The sequence below is a fragment of the Mustela putorius genome, unplaced genomic scaffold (genome assembly GCF_011764305.1).
Source record: "Mustela putorius furo isolate JIRA1106 unplaced genomic scaffold, ASM1176430v1.1 tig00000695_pilon_pilon_pilon, whole genome shotgun sequence".
Taxonomy (NCBI): Eukaryota; Metazoa; Chordata; class Mammalia; order Carnivora; family Mustelidae; genus Mustela; species Mustela putorius.
In genome coordinates, this window is record NW_025421447.1 from 5,301,547 (window position 1) to 5,321,005 (window position 19,459).

The 19,459-nt window shown below is 58.8% G+C and overlaps 4 protein-coding genes across 9 annotated transcripts in view; 3 read left to right on the forward strand and 1 right to left on the reverse strand.

The window, feature by feature from the left end:
- Positions 1 to 855: 855 nt before the first annotated feature.
- MED31 (mediator complex subunit 31) lies at positions 856 to 4,736 on the forward strand. Its single transcript, XM_045083171.1, has 4 exons — positions 856 to 978; positions 1,757 to 1,834; positions 2,122 to 2,218; positions 4,327 to 4,736. Exons 1-4 carry the CDS (start codon positions 951 to 953, stop codon positions 4,517 to 4,519), a joined length of 396 nt encoding a protein of 131 aa, XP_044939106.1. The 5' UTR covers positions 856 to 950; the 3' UTR covers positions 4,520 to 4,736.
- A 1,206-nt stretch (positions 4,737 to 5,942) lies between these two features.
- Positions 5,943 to 7,944, reverse strand: TXNDC17 (thioredoxin domain containing 17). The gene is made up of 4 exons (XM_004760495.2): positions 7,729 to 7,944; positions 7,395 to 7,476; positions 6,941 to 7,016; positions 5,943 to 6,123 (listed from the first exon to the last, which is right to left on the reverse strand). The coding sequence occupies exons 1-4, from the start codon at positions 7,871 to 7,873 to the stop codon at positions 6,055 to 6,057; spliced, it is 372 nt and encodes a 123-aa protein (XP_004760552.1). The 5' UTR covers positions 7,874 to 7,944; the 3' UTR covers positions 5,943 to 6,054.
- Positions 7,945 to 8,133: 189 nt separating this feature from the next.
- KIAA0753 (KIAA0753 ortholog) overlaps positions 8,134 to 19,459 on the forward strand; it is a 42,712-nt gene continuing 31,386 nt past the window's right edge. For 2 of the 6 annotated variants that reach the window (XM_045083166.1, XM_045083168.1), the window contains exons 1-4: positions 8,136 to 8,304; positions 13,062 to 13,227; positions 16,346 to 16,937; positions 19,333 to 19,439. In XM_045083166.1, the coding sequence (XP_044939101.1) occupies positions 13,132 to 13,227; positions 16,346 to 16,937; positions 19,333 to 19,439 (795 nt within the window). In that variant the 5' untranslated portion in view covers positions 8,136 to 8,304; positions 13,062 to 13,131. Of the gene's footprint in view, positions 8,305 to 12,547; positions 12,948 to 13,061; positions 13,228 to 16,345; positions 16,938 to 19,332; positions 19,440 to 19,459 lie in introns of those variants that run through there. The other 4 variants (XR_006607631.1, XM_045083169.1, XM_045083170.1 and 1 more) reach the window with 4 other exon arrangements.
- LOC123392922 (collagen alpha-1(I) chain-like) lies at positions 8,534 to 11,728 on the forward strand. The gene is given in 2 exon segments (XM_045083165.1): positions 8,534 to 11,635; positions 11,638 to 11,728. Coding segments are annotated over 2 exon segments (3,162 nt in total). The 5' UTR covers positions 8,534 to 8,563; the 3' UTR covers position 11,728.

The following is a 19,459-nucleotide window of genomic DNA, read 5'->3' on the forward strand; positions in this document are numbered from 1 at the left end:
GACCGGCCTGTTTCCCTCCCAGCTGCTCCGCACAACGGAAAACGTCTTTCCGCGCCGTCGAGGCCCCTTCAGCGGACTGTGAGTCTGGGGGCTCGGGGCCCCGGCTGCCCGGTCCACAGCCCAAGCGCCAGCGGAGTCCTCCCTCCCCCGCCGAGACCTTCCGAGGTTGCTCCGCGTCCGGGTGTCGCTAGCGCCACGTGTCATTTTTACCCGCCGCTGGCCCGCGAACGCGGGGCCGGGGGTGCGGTCCGCCGGCCTCGCACGAGCCCAGCAGGCGCTGGGCGGAGACACCGACCGGGCCGTCAGCGGGGTAACGGCCTCTAGGCGTTTCGGGTCGTACCCTCCGCCGGCCACCGCTTCGGTGGGTCCCGGTCCCCAGGGTCGGAGCCGCCCGCAGCCGCCCTGTCCGTGAGCTCAGGTGCTGCAGCCTCCGGGCCTCGGAGCCTCCTGCGCCGGCCCCATGGAAGGCGGTTCTGGGGGTCCGTGGCGGGGCGGCCCCGGGGGCCGCGCGGTGAACGGCCGCATCCCGACCTCGCGCATCTGCGCCCGGGCCCAGGTCGGGGCGTCTCGGGGCGGGGGTCGGGCTCCGTGAGCGCGGCCGCAGGCCCCCAACACAGCGGGGGGTCGTGTCCCCGCTGCAGGCGCTGCCGACGCGCGGGGGAGCCCCAGGGTGAGCGTGACGCCATCGGGTGCAGTCACCGCAGGCGCCAGGATGGCAGCATCGCGGGGCTACGGGAGCGCGTACCCGGCTCCACGCGCAGGGGTCCCGCGGCTCCCGCGCTCGGGGACACGCGCTTCGCCTCGCGCGTGCGGGGTCGGTGGGCGGGGCCTGCGGAGGCCCGCCCCGCCCCGCATCCCACACTGCTCCGCGACAGGAAGAGAGGCGTGTCTTCCGGAACTTCCGGGCGGTAGCTGTTTGGGCGTGTGACGGCTTAGCGCCTTAGCTCGCGATGGCCGCGGCCGTCGCTATGGAGACGGGTAAGTGGGGCCCGGAGCGCTCGCGGACACCGCTGCCCCGGGCTTCGTGTCCGCGGCTCCGTCCTCCTCACCTCACCGGCGTCGGCAGACGCCGACCCCTTCCGGCCTCCCGAACCCTCGGCTCCCCGGCCACCCGGTCTCGACCCCCACACCCCGCCTTCTGACTCCCGGGCCTGACTCCCCTAGCCTCCCGACTCCCCCCCCTTCCCCGGCCTCCTTACCCCCGGACTCGACTCCCCCAGCCTCCTGACCTCCGGCCCGACTCCCCCAGCCTCCCAATCCTCCGGACGCCTCGGCTCCCCGGCCGCCAGCCACCCCGCCCCAGCCTCCTGAACCCCCGGACCCCGCTCCCCCAGCCTCGAACCCCCACTCCTCGCCCTCCTGAACCCCCGGACCCCGCTCCCCCAGCCTCGAACCCCCACTCCTCGCCCTCCTGAACCCCCGGACCCCGCTCCCCCAGCCTCGAACCCCCACTCCTCGCCCTCCTGAACCCCCGGACCCCGACTTCCCCAGCCTCGAACCCCCACTCCTCACCCTCCTGAACCCCCGGACTTCCCCAGCCTCCCGACACCCCCCTCACCTGGCCTCCGGACGCCTCCCCCCCTCCCCCAGCCTCGCCGGGAGCAGTAGCCCCCAGGGGTGAATACCCTGCCCGGCGGGGGCACGTGTGTCCTCGCTGGGGAGCCCTGCGGAAGCGCACCTTGCTGTCCTTCTCTTCTCCACGCGGGGGGACAGACCGTGACCCTGACTCCGGCCGGTCTGGGCTGTCTTACTCTAGACGACGCCGGGAACCGACTTCGCTTTCAGCTGGAGCTGGAGTTCGTGCAGTGCTTAGCTAACCCCAACTACCTGAACTGTAAGTGGTTGAGCCCTTGTGCCACCGGCGGCTTCGAGTGCGCTCTGCCTAGGCATCGCGGTGCCTGTGGTGCCTGTTTCCAAGTACTCGCGGTCCTGGGTCGCGGCCGCGTACACTTTCGGGCGCATGCGTGCGGGCTGAACCCGCCCGGGCTAGTGCTTGGACTTGGGGGTGTGCGGGCGGTGGGGAGGTTGCCGAGCGGAGGCTTTCCCTTGGGGGTCGCGCATCCATCGTCCGGGGTTGGTTTGCTCTACAGACTTTTTTTTTTTTTTTTTAATGCCTTTCAGTTCTGGCCCAAAGAGGTTACTTCAAAGACAAAGCTTTTGTTAACTATCTTAAGTACTTGCTTTACTGGAAAGAACCAGAATATGCCAAGTATCTAAAGTAAGTTTGCTTTTTACAGTCCTAATATGTGTACAGTTTGCTGTATTCCAGAACATGGATATCTCACATGTGCTCTCCTTTCACATTGGAAAAATACATTCTGAATCTCCACTTGTTTCAGTTGCCTCCATCTTAATACAGGACGTTCTCATCTCCAGCTGGGATTACTGCGGCGTCCACTCCCCGGTTGTCCCTGCTTCTGCTCCTTCCGCCCTCCTAGGTTCTCCCTCCCCCAGGCCAAACCAAGCAGAACAGTTTTCTACACAGAAGCCAGCTCCGTCTTTCAGAAGTGTAAATTAGGACACTTAGAGCCGTTCAGTGGCTTCCCACTGCGTGCAGAACAAGGTCCTGTCTTTTTCCCTGGAAGAACTCTGCGGTCTGGCTCTGTCCTTGACTTTACCTTTCCCCGTGTGTGTGTGTGTGTGTGTGTCTGTGTGTGGCTGGGGGTACCATGTATGAGTCTTAGCATCAACAATGCAGCTGCTTGGTTTGAAATAATGTGTCTTAGAAAATAGGAATGTATATATTCTTCACCCAGATACTGTAAATGTTCACATCTTCCTGGGAACATTATCTAGTCTGCAGACCTCATTCTGATTATGTCCAGTGGCTCATTAATGCCCTTTGTCTGGGACAGTATGTAGTCTAGGCCACTATGCTACGTTTTGTCTTTGTGTCTTCTTAGTCTTTAGTCTGAGTTTCTTGATCCCTCCCTCCCCACCGCCCCGTGACTGTGACCCAGAAGTGATGCTATAGGCTTCTTGTTGCATCCTGTCGGAGTCGTCTTTCCGACCTACTACCGGTGATGTTCATTTTGATCACTTGGTTGAGGTGATGGCTGCCAGGTTTCTCCTCATCAAGTTACTAGTTTTCCTTTGTATTTAGTAAGTATCTTGTGAGGAAATATTTTGAGACTATGTAAATACTTTGTTTCATATCGTACTTTTATCCACTAATTTTAGCATCTGTTGATATTGCCTGAAACAGTTTTTTACTGTGATTTTCTAGCATTCTTTCTACACTTATTAGTTGTAATTTAGGTTTAACGAAGGAACATTCTCTAATTCCTTATTTATTTGTTTAAAAGAGTTATATTAGCATGGATTCTTGGATTCTTATTTTTATTTTTTGGATTATAATTATGTGTTTTCTTGTTCTAATGATTCCAGATTTGGCTCCTCAGATTGACTTCTGAGTGCTTGGGACATATCCCCATAGTTTTTTGAGCACTTGACTTTCTGGTGCTACATAATGTTCCTGGTTCACCTTGTTCTTTCCCAGCATTAGTCCAGGAATCAGCCATTTCCCCCAAGAAACCCTGGAAAATGCTGTTGAAAAATCCACAATCTGGGCACAGAATATGCTCATTGGTACCATTGTCATTGCTTCTAGGCCCTTTTTGGCACACACAGCCAAGAAGGGGAGAGAGTGTGTGTGTACACTGTGTCTCCTTCTAATCCTTGTCTTTGTCTCTGTGCGATAAGCCAGGGGTTCATGCTGATGTTTTCAGTTGTAGCTCCGTAACACAGGGTCCATTCTAGCCTACCCCCTTCCTTGTCACTCCTTTTCTGATAGTTGGAAAGTTGGCTCTCTTTACACTGCACTTACTAACTCGGTTGTTCAGTCTTACAGTATATGAGAAGTAAGTCCCCGTGGAAGACTAGGACACAGGATTCATGCATAGTTCTTTGTGAAACAGACTCAGTTTTGAATAGAAGTTGTCCTTGTCACCATTGATGAAAAACCAGTAGTTACCAATTAAAAAGATGATTACTGAAGTTCCAAAGTGTACCTATTCCTGACCTTGGACACCACTAGAATAGCGTAGTTTGCCCCCAGAGTTTGCCTCTGCTTACCCGTTCCTGTGTGGTCTTGGGCAGTATTGAATCTTCCTGAACTGAAGTTTTCTCACGTTTGAAAATGTGGCTTCATGCTGACTTGGGATGACCGGCAGAAGCAGGACACGCAGAACCCCGTACTCCCAAAGTGAGCCGAGTTAGTGTTCGAGAACTGGTAGGCGGCCTATCCTTTCTGAATGAGTACCTGGATTACAGCTGGGCGTTTCTGACCTGAACCCTGTTGGTGATTAGCTTGTGTCCCTGAACCAGGTACCCTCAGTGTCTGCACATGTTGGAGCTGCTCCAGTACGAGCACTTCCGCAAGGAGCTGGTGAATGCGCAGTGCGCCAAGTTCATCGACGAGCAGCAGATCCTGCACTGGCAGCACTACTCCCGGAAGCGCATGCGTCTGCAGCAGGCCCTGGCTGAGCAGCAGCAACAGAACAGCGCCGCGGGCAAGTGAGGCGCGGCCGCCACGGACTCTTTCCTGCTCTCTTTGTGGGGGGTGGGGGGCACCCAAACCTGCGATGGGCCCTTGCCTCCGGCTACCTCCCTCCAGCTCCCTTTGTGTTGTTCCTGGGCCACTGCTGTCACACAGTTGTACTTTGGTTTCCTGTGGGTTTGTAAGTTATTAATGCTCAACCAACTGAATAAAGACACACGTCAGGTGCTTTAAACCACTGGAAGGCTGCAGTGACGGACGGGGTACGGGGACGGCCCCCAAATGTCCCAAACTCCAAGTCTAGCTCTGTTCCTCACGTACAGTGGGGCCTGGACAAGTCTCCTCTGACCTTCTGTCCCTCAGTGAGCTGCCCTACCCCTCACCTATAGAACGAGTACAAGGGAGTCGGTGATTTCCTTTGGCCAGAGATAGGACCCACAGAAGGACTCAGCTCTGAAACCGCTTGCTGTGCGAAGGGCGAGATAGGACCCACAGAAGGACTCAGCTCTGAAACCGCTTGCTGTGCGAAGGGCAGGGGTGCTTCAAGGACTGGGTATGGCTAGGCCTAGTGACGGTGGGGAAGATGGATGGTTAATGTCTAACTGGACTCTTGACTTGGACCGGTGCAGTCATCCAGCAACGCTGACATTTACGTGGTAGGGGCTATGATCCATGCGTCGTCCTGTTCACATCTCGCTTGCAGAACCAGCCTTGTCTATAAAGGAGGAAACGGAGGTATAGACTGGTTATGAAACTTGCCTCCTGTTACACAGCTAGGAACTGGTGATCAGTGGCACCGACTCCTGGGCCGGGGCTCCTGTCACCACTGGGTTCTCTGGGCTCTGACCGCTCTCTACCACTGGCCTCACCCAGAGTGGGAAGCACGTTCAGACAGCGAACTGCACTGCCTGCAGGGGCCAGACGCTGGGTTAGAGGTGCCCTGCTCTCCTCCATGGGTTACGCTAGCATTTACATTCTAAAGCCAAAGAAGATGCTATAGGACGAACGCTCTTTGTCAGTTTGTGCCATTGCAGGTAAAAGATCTGAACTCCTTTTGCGATTTGGAATTTGCCTTCTGCACTGGTAGGGGCTTTTAGATACTTCTGTCCCCTCTAGTAATGCATGCCCTTGTGCTATTACTGTCACTGCTGCAGACTTAGCTTACCTGTATTTTAAAGGTTCCCACATACTACAAGCAAACAGAAGAGTTCGTGGGCATTTTTTTTTTTTAAAGATTATGTTCCTTTATTTGACAGACACAGCGAGAGAGTGAACAGAAGTAGGGGGATCGGGAGAAGGAGAAGCAGGCTTCCTGCCAAGCAGGGAGCCCAATGCGGGGCTGGATCCCAGGACTCTGGGATCATGACCTGAACCAAAGGTAGAAGCTTAACAACTGAGCCACCCAGGTGTCCCTAATAGCACTTTATATTTAGACAGAAACCAGTTTGTTTCACATCATCATTTCTTTATTGCTAACATGAATTCAAAGCAGGTATGCAGTTGCCTTCGTACTAGAGCAAATCAGGACATCAAGACACAGTTGCCATCATCAAATCTTAATCTTCGGAGAACAACATCTCCACGAGGTTGGCCTGAAGACACTCAGATTCCACCAGTTTTTGGGGCTGTAAAAGAAGAATGGTCTAATCTTTTTTTTTTTTTTTTAAAGATTTTATTTACGTATTTGACAGACAGAGATCACAAGTAGGCAGACAGGCAAGCAGAGAGAGAGGAGAAAGCAGGCTCCCCGTTGAGCAGAGAGCCTGATTCGGGGCTCGATCCCAGGACCCTGAGATCATGACCTGAGCCCAAGGCAGAGGCTCAACCCACTGAGCCACCCAGGTGCCCCAGAATGGTCTAATCTTAAGCCACAGCTACGAACATGGTATTGGGAGGACAAGTGGCCTTCTGCCGTGAGTGACACAAATCTTACAGCAGAGAAGCCATGCCATTCAGAAGCTATCAACTAGTTGTAACAGGTCTTCGGAAATAGTTAAGCTGTTTGCCTTAAGATGAATCACTTGGCTCTGCAGACTACAAGAGACAGCAAGTCCAGTACCATTCTCTTCCCCTCAGGTCTTTAATTTAGGATCCCAGGGCCATGGCTAACCTAGAGGAGGTGCCCTTTCTTTTTGACCAGAGTGTTCTGGGTTAAGGGGAAAGCAACTGCTGGTGTTTTAAGGAATGCTGTGTTGAGCAGCTTTCCTGAGCCTTGCTTTGAGAGTTTTAAAACGGAGTGGCTTTCAGAAACCATGACAGAGACCAACTACCTAGATACGTGCATTATTAACAGTTTGTTGGGGTTGGCCATAGGGATGGACAGCCAGGTGGTGTATTTTTCATGCACTCTGAACACCAATGTGCTACTTGGGATGAAATGTCAAGATCTCTTCTAACGAGGGTGAGCTGAGGCCCCAGCACAATGAAAGGAAAGACACTTACTGTTCCGTATTTAAGTAGTGTAGGCACTGCCGTCACTTTCAGATTTTTTCTGAAGTCATTATTTGGATCTTTCCAACTATTTTGAAAAGAAGAGGTGATCAGGTTTCTCACAGGTTACTTAATATTCGATACATTCCTACATCTAGTCTGTTAGAACTCATTGCTTTTGTTGCAAACGTTTATTGAGCCTTGAGGACTATGACTTTGTGACTGCACAGTTTTCCTTAAGAGCGTGAGAACAATATAAAATAAAGTTAAAGACAGATTCTGGACTAAAACCAGGCCAGACGTATTGCATCCCCTGCAATGGCTAAGTACTCAGAATTTGTCTTTAATCACTCCTAACGGCGGGACTTACCGACTACACGGAGAACCGGGAACCTCTGTCCCGAGGCCCTGCCCACCCAAGCTGCGCACGTCTAGTGCGCGTCTGGAACAGGGAATCGGCACTTACTAGGGTTTCTCTCCCACCTGGCAGTAGATGAACACACAGCCCTCACTCATGTGCTTCAGCCCCTCTCGAACGACCGGTTCAGCTGGGAACGGAAAAGACCGAAGATAAGCCCCGACGCGCCGGGGCAGCCGGTACCGAGAGCCCGTCCGCTGCAGGGAGCGGCAGGCGGGTCCTGAGCCCGCTCCGGGCGAACACCGCTCCCCTGCACGAGCGAGTGCTCGGGGCCTGGCGCAGTGCGCGGGCTCCGGGCCGGGACCCGGAAGCGCGCCTGGCCCCCTCGTCCGCCGCTTTCCTGCCCCCGCCGGGCCCGTGGCCGCCCGCGAGCCCGCCTCACCCTGCACGCAGTCGGGGCACCAGCTCTGCCCGCCCGCATCCTTGGAGCCGGTGAAGTAGGCGAAGATGGTCTTGTCGCGGTGCCGCTCCACTGCCCGGCTGAACTCCTCGAAGCCGCGCACGCTCAGCTCCTCGCAGCCAGCCATCGCTCCGCCGGCCGGGGTCTCGGGGGGCGCGGCCGCGGTCTCGGGGCGGGGTCCCGTGCGGGGCGGGGCGCGGCTGCTTCCGGCCGGGCTGGCGGCGGGGCGGGGCCCGGGGCTCCGCGGCGCTACGGGGGCCTCGGGCGGCCACACCGCGTCGGCGCCGCCCGTCCGCGCTTGCTTGTCCGCGCCGTCCGCGCCGGCCCTGCGCAGGCCGCCGCGCCTCTGCCCGACCCGCCCCGGCCCCGGCCGCGGCCCCATGAGCGCCGGCCGCCCAGCCCGCCGCCGCGCAGCCCCGGGACCCCTGGCGGCTGGGGAGCCCTAACGGCTCCCAGGCCGCCCTGCGACGTTGCCATGGCGACCGGGCGAGCGGCCGGAAGCGCGGCCTAGCGGGTCCCCCGCCCGCCTCCCGGTAGCCGCGCCGCGCCCCAGGCCAGGTGGGCTCGGGCCGGGGCTGGGGGGGGTTCTGGGAAGCCGCGCCCGCAGCCGCGGGCCTGGCGCCCGGGAGAGCCGGAGCAGCGGCCGTCCCCGCCGCTGTCCGCGTCACTCGCGCTCCTGCGGCGGCCGTGGGCGCTCCCGGGGGGCCGGGCGGGAGCCGGGCGGGGGTCGGGCCGCGGCGGCCGGAGCGCGAGTGCGTGCGTGCGTGTGCGCGGCAGCCGCGGCGGCGGGCGGGGAGGCGCGCGCGGGGCTGCAGCCATGAGCGGGGCGGCGGGCCGCTGCGTGGGGCCCAGCCGGCTGGGGCGCGGGCGCGGGCGTCCGTGGGGGAGGAGGTGCGCCGCGGGGACCCCCAGAGGTCGGGGAGCCGGGCGCCGGCCGCCCCCCGCGGCCTGGGAGACGCGCTGCGTGAGCGCCGACCGCTTGCGGGACTGGCGGCGGCCGCGGGGGAGGAGAGGCGAGGCCCGGGCCGCGGGCGCCAACGAGCCGGCGGCAGGCGGGACCCCTGGGGCTGCGGGCCCAGCCGAGGCGGCTGGGGACCCTGGGGCCGTGTGGGTGGACGGGGCCGTGGGGGAGCCCCAGGTGGTGGGGCCCATCGGGTCAGTGTGGGTGACCGGCGCCGGGCGGGAGGAGGAGGGCGCGCTTGACGACAGCCCCCGGGGCTGTGAGCGGAAAGGCCGCCCGGGCTCCGCGGGGCACGAGAGCATCCTGGAGCTGTGGCTGAAGGTGCGAGCCATGAGGGCAGCCTCCGGCCGTGGGGAGGGAAGCAGGGTGGAGCTCCACCCGGTGCCTGTGGGAGAGGGCCCCCTCGAAAGGGGTGTCCCTGGCCGGGCTTCCTGGGTAGAGACAAGCCGGGCTGGCCTCACAGGCCCCTGGGTGAAAGGACAGGCCAGGGCAGCCCCCGGGACCCCAGGAGGATCTGCAGCTGTGGGGCTAGGGGTATCTTGTGCAATGGCCTCTGGCTCGTGTGGGCAGGGACAGGCCATGGGCCTGCTTCCCGGGAGTGTGCCTGTGGCCCTGGGGACAAGTTCCGGGATTATCCCGTACCTGTTGAGGAGAGGACAGGCTTTGGGGGTGCCTGGAGCCATGGGGTGGCCTGAGGCTGTGCAGAGAGTGGTGGGCTGTGGGGCTGCTCTGGATCTGTGGGATAGGGGGCAGCGGGCGCAGGTGCCGGGGGCACTGGCCCGAGAGGCAGTCTGTGGGGACACCGTGGGCCTGTGGGGAAGGGGACAGGCTGCGAGGATGCCTGATGCTGTGGGGGCACACAGAGGCGTGGAGGAGGAAGCAGCTTCTGGGGGTGCCCTGGGCATGTGGCAGAGGAGGCAGACTGTGGAGGAGATGGGCTCTGGGGGTGTCTCTGGCATATGGGGTGTTGGACAGCCTGTTGGCGTGCCTTGTGCAATGGAAGAGGAAACCAGATGTGAAGGTGACCCAGGATTCAGGGAAAGGGGACAAGGCGTGTGGGTAGAGACCGGGTCTGGAGGTGACCCAGGGCCATGGGCAGCTGCACAGACCGTAGAGGTTAGTGGCCTCGATGAGCAGGAGGTAGGCCCTGGGGGTGCTCCAGGCCTGTGGGGTATAGGGCCGGGAATGGGGGTACCTCCGACTCTGGGGAAGGAGACAGGCTTTGGGAATGTCCCGGGTCTCTGGGGGACCGAGCAGCCTGTAGGGGTGTCGCAGGCTGTGGTGGGACCACCAGGAACCCTGGGAGAACAGGAGAACTATGGAGGTGTCCCTGGCCCGTGGGGGAGGCAGCAGGCTCTGGGGGTGCCTCTGGCCGACGCAGTGCCCGGGACCGTTGGGGAGGATACAGGGTCCGGCAACGTCGTGAGCCTGTGGGAGAGGAGGCCGGCTGTGGGGGAGCAAGAGGCGCTGGTGCCTACAGCTTCAGGGGTTCCTGGGCCCGCGGATCAGGAGGCCGGCTGTGGCGACGACCCCTGTCTGTGCAGAAGGAGACAGGTTGTGGGATGGCCTGACCTGCAGGGGATGCCTGAGGCTGTGGTTTTGCCCAAGCACAGGTGCGCCCTGGCAGGGCTGCCCCCAGCGGTGGGTATGGCTGGGCCTGGAAGGGGCCCTGCCAGGGTGCCTGCCGCTGTGTGGGTGTCTGGCCCTGCGTGGCAGGAAGGCAGCTCCGGAGAGGTCTTAAACCTGTGGGAGAGGGTTCAGAGTGCCACAGTGCCTGTGGCAGCAGGGGTCCCTGCGGCTCCTGAGGAGCTGTGGTCTCTGCGGGAGGACGCTGGCTCTGTGGGTTTCCCTGGGTTGTGGGGAAGGAGACAGGCTATCGGGGTTCCTGAAGCACCTGGGCTCGGGGAGGAGACAGGCCCCGGGTGTGTCCCGAGATTTTGGGGAAGGAGACCGAGTACCAGAGTGCCTGGGACTACTGAGGAGCCCACAGCTGCCAGGGTGTCCGGTCCTCTGGGGGTGGAGACCGGCTTGCCAGGAAGGAGGCAGACTGCAGAGGTGTCCACAGCTGGTGGGGTGCCCATGGTCCCCAGCACACCTAGGCCTGTCCTGGAGGAGTCCACTGCCAGAAGTGTTGCAAGCCTGTGGGGGGAGAGGGAGACAGCGGGAGGATCTGTGGACGCCTGGGCTCCCACAAGGATGGGGGTGCCCAGCACCGCCAGGATGCCCGTGCCCACGGGGGAAAGTCTGGGCCCTGGCGGCCCCTCAGGCTTGTTGGGAGGGAGACGGGCTGCTGAGATGCCCACAGCTGCTGGCCCTTCCATGGCTGTGGGCACCTGTGGACCAATGATGGCTGATTCCTGCTCTGGGGACTTCTCAGGTATGTGGGGACGGAGACCGGTGACGGACGCGCCCACTGCTGCCAGGGCTGCAGGAGCTGCTGATGGGGCGACTGGCTCCGATGGGGTCTCAGGCCCATGGAGGAGGAGACCCACCGGACCAGCCACTGAGGCTGTGCGGGTGCCTTTGTCTTCGGGGGTGCTCGCAGCTATAGGGGTTCCTGTGACGGGACGCGCGCCTGCCGCGGTTTGGGTGACAGGGTGTACGGGAGAAGAAACAGCTGCGGCTGCCTCGGGCCTCCTGGCGCCGAGGAGACAGTCCATGGAGGGAGCTTTGGGGGAGGAGGCAGGAGGCCGAAATGTGGAGCTGGCCCGGGGGAGCCAGGTGGCGGAGGTGTCTCACACCCCTGGCTGTGGGATCAGGTTGTGGAGCTGCCCGAGGCCTGGTGGGGGAGAGGCCGACCACGAGAGCTTGTGCTCCGCATCCGGGACCAGAACTGCCGTGGGGGTGCCTGACGCGGTGGGGGTGTCCCTAGTTTCAAGGCCGGAAACAGGCGTCGGCCGTTTCAGGGTTCCCCTGCAGCAGAGTGGGGGGGCCAGGCCAGAGGAGCATCTGGAGGGAGGGGGAGCCCTCTGGGAGAGCACGTTGTGGGGGAGGACCGGTTGAGGGGGGCCTTCCAGTAGCACGTTAGGGAGCAAGTGGGGGGGTCCTGGGCTCTGTGGGAGGGGACAGGTGGGGGGAGGTCTGGCCTGGGTTATGGACCGAGACACAGCTTGTCGGGGTGTCTCAGGATCGGGGTGAGAGGCTTCGTAGAGATGTCCTAGGGGATGTCAGGTGACAGACCGGGAAGTTTACTGGAGTGGCGGAGAAGGAACAGGTTGCAAAGAGAGGCGTGTCCCGGGCATTTGTACAGGGGGTCAGTGTGGGGGTGGGTGTCCCTGGACTTTGTGTTTGTGTATGTGCGTGTGTGGCGTCACTCGGCATCACCTAGTGTTTCCTGGCGGAGAGTGGGAAGGGGCCGACCTCGTCAGACTTGCCGACAGGCTCACCCGCCTCTGCGGGCCACGTGATTCTGTGGCTGCAGCCCCCAGACTGTGGTGGGGTCAGCCAGCAGTGGGGTCGCTTGCTCACCTGCCCCTCCCATCTCGACAGCTCTAGGAATCGGGGGTCTTGAACAGCTGCCCTGATGTTCCTGCTGATGTGTCTCTGGAAGCAAATCCTATCTGCAAACGTCGGGTTTACTCAAAAGCTGAAATTAGGGGTTTTTTCTTTAAGACCTGGATTTCCCTATTGATTTAGCATAGGGTTCTTTGACAGAACAAATACCCCAGTACATTGAGAACTAGTCAGTTTGTGGAAAATCAGCTTAATTCAACACGTGTTGAGTTCATGTGTCTGCCACGCTCCAAGCACAGTGTTGTGGGAAATACTAGAGAAGAGCAGGACAGGTCCTTCCCCTCCTGGAGCCTTGTCTAGCCGGGAAGATGGGACTGACCCTGCAGCATAGGTAAATAACAGCGTGAGGCAAGAAGGCGATGAGCTCCTGCTGAGCACAGGGGTGCCGCTGTGTCTGGGGGTGGGGGCCCAGCCCACGGCAGCTCCCAGACCTCCTTCCTGTCTCGGCCCGCTGTGGGCGGGGGGCTCCAGCTAGCTCCGCAGACCCCACCGCAGGCTTCCTCCGAGTCCTGCACAGTCCCGGGAGCTGCTCACAGTTGGTGAGGCTGCCCTGCGGGAGGGTGCTTGCCTGCCGCGCTGCAGCTCCGATCTTCTGGGTGACCCTTGAGATCTGACACCTGGAGCGGCTCAGCAGCGAGTCGTTAGAACACTGTGACCCGTATTCTCTCAGGAGGATTCCCAAAGGGAAGATGCTTTGGTGCCGGTCCTGGAGCCCTCGCTGCCACACGTGAGGCCGCTGCGGGTGTCTCCGGAATGTCGCTGCACGGGCATGACGCCGTGTTGGCCGCCTCTGGCCCGTGTCGGAGTGCTGCGGCTCTGAATCGGCTTTCTCTCGTTGTAGGCAATGACCGGGGAAGAGCAGGGCCGGCCGGCGGCTGGGCTCTCGGCAGCGTCCCGCGCGCTCTGACCTGATGGGTCCGGGAAGGCCGGCCGCCGTCGCCGGGGCTCACCTGGCAGCCTGCGTCCAGCTACATGGGAGCAGCAACCCTAGGACCCTCCAGGCCCAGGTAGTTCTCTTGCCTTGCTGTCTTCAGATTTCTGCTGTGAAATATTTTGAACAAGAATGGGAAGAAAAGGGCAGTGAACACCGTTTAGACAGCCTTCAAGATTCAGTGGTGGTGTTTTCTCTTGGGTGCTTGCAGACCTGCTCCCAAGGCAGGAGTCACGGCGCTTCCTTTCTACATGTTCTGGAATACTCGGTGTTTTAGGATAGGCCTAAAAGTGAGCTCTCCTGCCTAACCAATATCACACCTAACAAAATGAGCCAAAAACCATTCCCTGATACGATCTAATAGCCCATTTTCCCTCCGCTTCATCCAGTTATCCCCAAAAAGGGTTTTCCCCCCAACACTGAATGTATGAAAATCTTCCCACAACGCTGGATTCTGCAGCGAACGCCCAAGTTGCGGGATGGTTGCGTTGTGTTTGTTTCATTGCGCATCTGACCTTGTCTGCCCTCCAGAGTCCGTCCATCAGCCCATCTTGCCCCAGTACACGTGGGAGTCGGGTGCAGACATGGGAGTTGGGTGCAGACATGGGCATCTGGCGTACCTTGGTGTGCACATCACATGCTAGAATTCGTTCTTGGAGCTCGTTCTGAGAATTTCAGCTTTCTCTTCTGATGCAAGCTTCACATCTGAAATGAATACACCAGAAAGTATGCATGTTGTCACATTTGCTGAGGTTTGACGAATGCATACGAGGTGTTGCATGTTCCTCTGTCAGGCAGGGTCTTTGCCGTTTCCCCAGAGAGGTCTCCTCCGCCCCTTCCTGCCCTCCTGTGGCCACTAGCATTGGGATTCTTTCCACTGTAGATGGGTTCTGCCTGTTCCAGGCCTTCCTGGAATCCTGTGCCACGGGATCTTGTATGTCAGGCCGCTTTGGGTGTGAAGTCTGGAGCTCTGGCAGCGCGGCTTCTCTGGACCACTGAGCGGCGTCCCCGGTAGGAGCTGTGACTGTTTGTTCTCTGGCTGCTGGTTTGGGTTCTTGCAGATGCAGCTGCTGGGGGCTTCCTGGTACATCTCTGTTTGTAAAGGTGTTTTCACATCTCAGGCACATACCAGGGAGTGAAGTCGCCGGGACATGGGACAGCGTGTGTTTAGTTTAACAAACCAGCAGACCTTCCTGGGGCTGTGCCATCTCCCGTCCCTACTGACAATGAACGAGTGCCCCAGTTGCTCCGCGTCTTAGCCAGCCTGGGTTGGTTTTTTAAATTAGGGCCCTTCTGCTGGGTGTGAAGGAATGTCTCATTGTAGTTTACCAAGAAAATTGAGAAAGAATATTGATGTAGTTTGAGACTGACAAGTTAGAGCAGTGGAATGTGGAATTCCTGGGCACGCTTCTTGCAGACTTCCCAAGTGTCAACCCTCCTATTACATTTCCCCTCCATCTCCCCTGTGTCTCTGCCTTTCTGTAGACACGTGCACTTACACGTATATGCACTCGTGTGCTCACATGGACACAGGCATTCATGGGCACACGTGTGCTCACACGTACACGCACACCTGTCCACACACGAGCACTCACGTACACACGCACCCATGTGTGTGTTCACACGTACACAGGCACCCATGTGAAGACATGCTAACATGTATACCCGCACACATGTGCAAGTGTGCCGTCACGTAGACATGGGCCCATGTGTACACATGCGCTAACACGTACACATGCACACATGTGCAAGCGTGCCATCACGTACACACGCACACATGTGCAAGTGTGCCATCATGTACACATGCACCCATGTGTACACATGCGCTAACACGTACACACGTGCAAGCGTGCCGTCACGTACACACACACCCATGCACACACGAGCTTGGGCTCTTACACACCCCCCAAGGCATTCTGGTTATTTTTACTTCTGCGGGTTAGACTTGTCCAGACAAGGCTGTACTTCTCACGGGCTGTCCGTCAGTCCTCGCCCTTTAGACGACGACCCTTTGTTTCTTCTCTCAGAACTTCCAGGGAGGCCTTAAAGTTGTGTCCGAAATACTTTCCTGAAGTCTGACCACAGTGGGTTCATTTTAAATGGACCCTTCATCATGTGACACACAAACACCCTCTATTACGAGGCTCGGGAGGCTGTCCACGGGGCAAAGGGCTGGCAGTGGAGGCAGGGACTTGGGCTGCTGACCTGCCGTGGGGCCTGCAGTCATAAACTCGCTCCTTGTCCTTGACTTGTAATCCTGGAACAGGTACTCCATCCTAAAGAAATTCTTTAAAATGAGAAAAAAAGGGGGGCTTGGGAGGTTCAGTGGGTTAAGCCTCTGCCTTCGGCTCAGGTCATGATCTCAGGGTCCTGGGATTGAGCCCTGCTTCCTCCAGTCTCTCTCTCTCTGCCTCTCTGCCTGCTTGTGATCTTGGTCAAGTAATTAAAACAAAACAAAACTTTAAAAAAAAATGAGAAAACAGCTGAATGCGTGGAAATATTATTTTAAGTCCTATTTCTGTTAGTGGAAACCTGGAACCATCTAAGTGCTTAAGAAGGTTAAGGGCCATTTGTGGGATTTTGGAAAAAGCCTCCATGAAAAATGACAATGTTAGCTTTTGGAAACACGCCTTTGCTCCTTAAGGGAAAAACCAAACAAAACTTACACCTATTATAGTTCAAAGGACAAAGCCTGAGGCCTGCGTGAGAAGGGATATGTGGACCTTGGGGTGCGGGATGCCCTCAGGTGCGGGGTCAAGGTCGTGGTGGAGCCACCAGGTGCATGGCCTCGTCTGATGGCGGCTCCTGTGTGGCGGGGTGTCTGGGGGCCATGTCCGCAGAACTCGTTCCACCTGCATTGTCTCTGTCAGAGCCTGATCTTTTGAGACCATGGCGGGTGAGGGGCGGGGGGACCCCATGGGCCACTGTGTGAAGCTCTGCAGGTTGCCTTTCGGAGGAGCAGCCCATGTGCTGCTGGGAGGGGGCAGGGTGGGACCGTGGCCTGGGGACGTGGGCAGGGACCACAGGCATGTGATGACGTCAGGGGTGTCCAAGAGTGGCTGCCTGGGTCCTTGCAGGAGAGTGCGTCTTAGCACTCAGGGTTGTGTGGGGGAGTTGGAAATGGGGCCTCAGACGCACAGCGTGTGGGACGTGCTTTCCTCACGGGCTCTTGTGCTCGTCTGTTTTGTTTAAAGAACCAGCTGCAGTTCAGCAGGAGTGCACCCGAGCATGCAGGCACCCTGGCCGTGCGCTACTCCTGCCCGCACGCCATCCGGATCGAGAAGCTGAAGCACTCATACCGTGAGTCATACGGCTGTGAGGATGCGGGCTGGCATGGCAGCGGCCACGGGAGCGGCTCGGCCTCGTTCTCCATCATCTCGGAGGAGCGGCTCAGCTACGCCGTGCACCTGGCCAAGAGGGACGTGAAGCGCAGGCAGCTGGAGGAGCGCGTTGGGCGGCGCCGGCTCGGGGGGGAGCCCCGGCTCTCTCGTCTGCACAAGGTCCCCGAGCCCAGCATGCAGAGGAAGGAACCGGGGAGCCGGGACACATGCCCTTGTGGCCACCAGCCGTCCACGATGGGAACGTCCTGCGCGGGTGCCAAGGTGTATCTGTACGCACCTCATCCGGCCCCGTCCCACCTGGCTGTGCCCCACTCGCCCCCCACCCACGACCCGGGCCTGGAGCCCCGCCCCAAGCTCGGCGGCCACCAGCAGCTGCTGGATGTGCAGCGGCTCCAGAGGGAGCTGAGTACTTGCATCCACAAGATGGAAGAGGTCACGAAGAAAGGTGAGAGCAGCCGGACTCTGCGGGTGTGGGACAGCCCATCACGCTCATCCCGGTTAGTCCACCCCCTCCCTCAAGGGCCCTCAAGGCAGGTGGCCCATGGGTCTGACCGGAGTCTGTCCTCCTGGGAGTTGGCCCTGGCCTGGCCCCTGTCAGGCAGAAGTGCCCGACACGCCTCGTCCTGCAGGCTGCCGCATCGGCTGGTGACGCCTCGCGGTCGGGGCACCTGCTGTCAGCCTCGGGTCCGATGGCTCCTGAACGCAGACCCTCCTGCCATGTTCTGCTCTGGAGAATTATCTTTAACTTGCCCAGAAACGAGCATCGTGTGTGCACATGCTTCCAAGCACAAGGGCTATGCGTGGTTCTCCACCACCGTTCCCAAGTTGCTCAGTGTGCTCTGTCCCGTGTTTCCCCACCTCCTGGTGGTGGGTTTGGGTTAGGCTGGTGGGTTGGAGAGAGGAGCCTCTCTTCCCAGCTGCAAGGAGCGGGGGGCTGAGCAGCCCCCTGACCACTGCTAGGACCCCCCGTGGCTGTGGGGACCCTCCGCAGACAAATGCAGGTGCCACGGGGAATTTATGCTGCCTTCCCAAGATAGCTGTGGCCCAACAGCACGACTACAGAACGCAGCGAGGGTATGGTGGCACGGGGCAGATTGGACTTGTGTCCGTGCTTCCGAGCCGCTGGCTGAGGGGGTGAGGGGGTTGCTGCAGAGTTCACAAGGTCTAAAACAGCACCTGGCTGGCTGAGAAAGACCTCTGTCCCCTGTCTTCCTGGTGAGTGTGTCATGCAATGTGTGGTGGTGGCAGGAGTGTCACGGCTCGTGTCTGATGCCGTTCCTTGGTGTGGGCCGCCGGGTCACCCCGTGGCCGCCTGTGCTGGAAGCTGTGCTGTCCGGGGACGGAGCCATGGGGACCCCCACTCTGATGACGTGGCCTGACCCGGGACCTTTCCAGAGAGCTCCTCAAACTCTCTGGGGCAAGACCGGCTTGGGTGATTTCTCGTTTATTTTATTCTGTCTCTCAAGACCTTATTTTAGAGAGAGCACGTGTGCACATGTGAGGGCAGAGAAGGGGCAGAGGGAGAGAGAGTGGCAAGCAGACCCCTGGCTGAGCACGGGGCTCGGTCCCAGGACCGTGAAGAGCTTGATTGTAGCCAGAATCAGGAATGGGAGGTGAAACCAGCCCATCCGCCCAGGCACCCCCCCACCCCGTTTATTTTTTTAGTTTAAAATTTCAGTTTGTCCCAAACCCATACGTTTTGAACTATAGCAGAAGTGTCACCACAGTGGCAAGTAGCTGTAAAAACCCGTCGTGCACACTGTACATTTTTTCTGCACTTAGTTGTCGTGGGCCAGGCACAGTTTGCCACGGCCCCTGCGGACCACCTCCAGGGGCCCCGATGTGCCCAGAGGTGCTCCCCGGGGGCGGCTCCGTGGATCGGCCGTCTGAGAACCACCTGCAAGGCGGCAGCTCGAAGCCCCGTCAGAGCCAGCATCCGGGACGTTCATGCACACGTGCGGTGCCCGCATCTCCCCACGATGCATGGCTGACGTGAGACGCAGGTCTGGCTTGTCGCTCCGTGACACGGTGTCTGTACCCACAACTCCTGATCTCAGTGTGTTGATTTTTTCAAAAAAGATTATTTCATCATTTGGCTTCCTTTTTTTTTTCTTTTTTACCCCCATAATTTGGTTTCTCAATGAATAAATGTTAAATATTTGTATTTATAAAATACACTTGCACTAATAAAACACGGCTTTTCCTGACTTGTATCTTGGAATTTTGCATCAGACTCTTTTCGGGATAAATGTATTGGAAAACCACTGCCTCGGCGATGGGCACCTGCGCAGCTCTGAGTCCCCCAGAAACGGCTTCTCTGAGTGCACGTTCTGCGAACCATGTGTGAGGGTCTCCCTGACAGACACGCAGGGCTTCAGACGTTTGAGCAATCTTAACACATTAAGAAAGGATTTCTCTGTCGGATTCAAAATAAGAAAGCGTCGGAGAAATCTTGCCGAACAGTAAATCAGGCAGTAAAGGGTTTCTGAAAAAAATAGAAAGCATCACCGGTTTGGGCTCAGTAGAAAGAACTTCAGAGTGGTGGGCGGCGCTTGGCAGTGGCCGAGGCTGTCCCCTGGGGGTCTGGTTCCTGGACGCTGCGCGGCGGGAGCTCGGCTGGAGGTCCTTGCGTCTCTTCCCACCGAGTCCCGCTCTGGCCCGCTTTTTCCTCCCTTCTTGGCTGGTGGAGAATTTGTGGTGGGGGCCCCATTGTTGTTTTTTTTTTTTTTAAATAGAACTAGAGCTTCAACTTCAACTTCATGATGTCTCGGAATAATGGACATTTTCATGCATTTCCGTATGTAGCGTGTAATCCACTTTTGGGGAAACGCTATTTTCAGACAGGACGGAAGTGGCTTTGGACCCCGATGAGGAGCGACGCGCCCGAGTCAGGAGGCAGGAGCAGGCCGTGAGCTCGGCCCGGATGCTGTATGTCCTGCAGCAGCAGGTATGGGGAGCGGGGGAGCG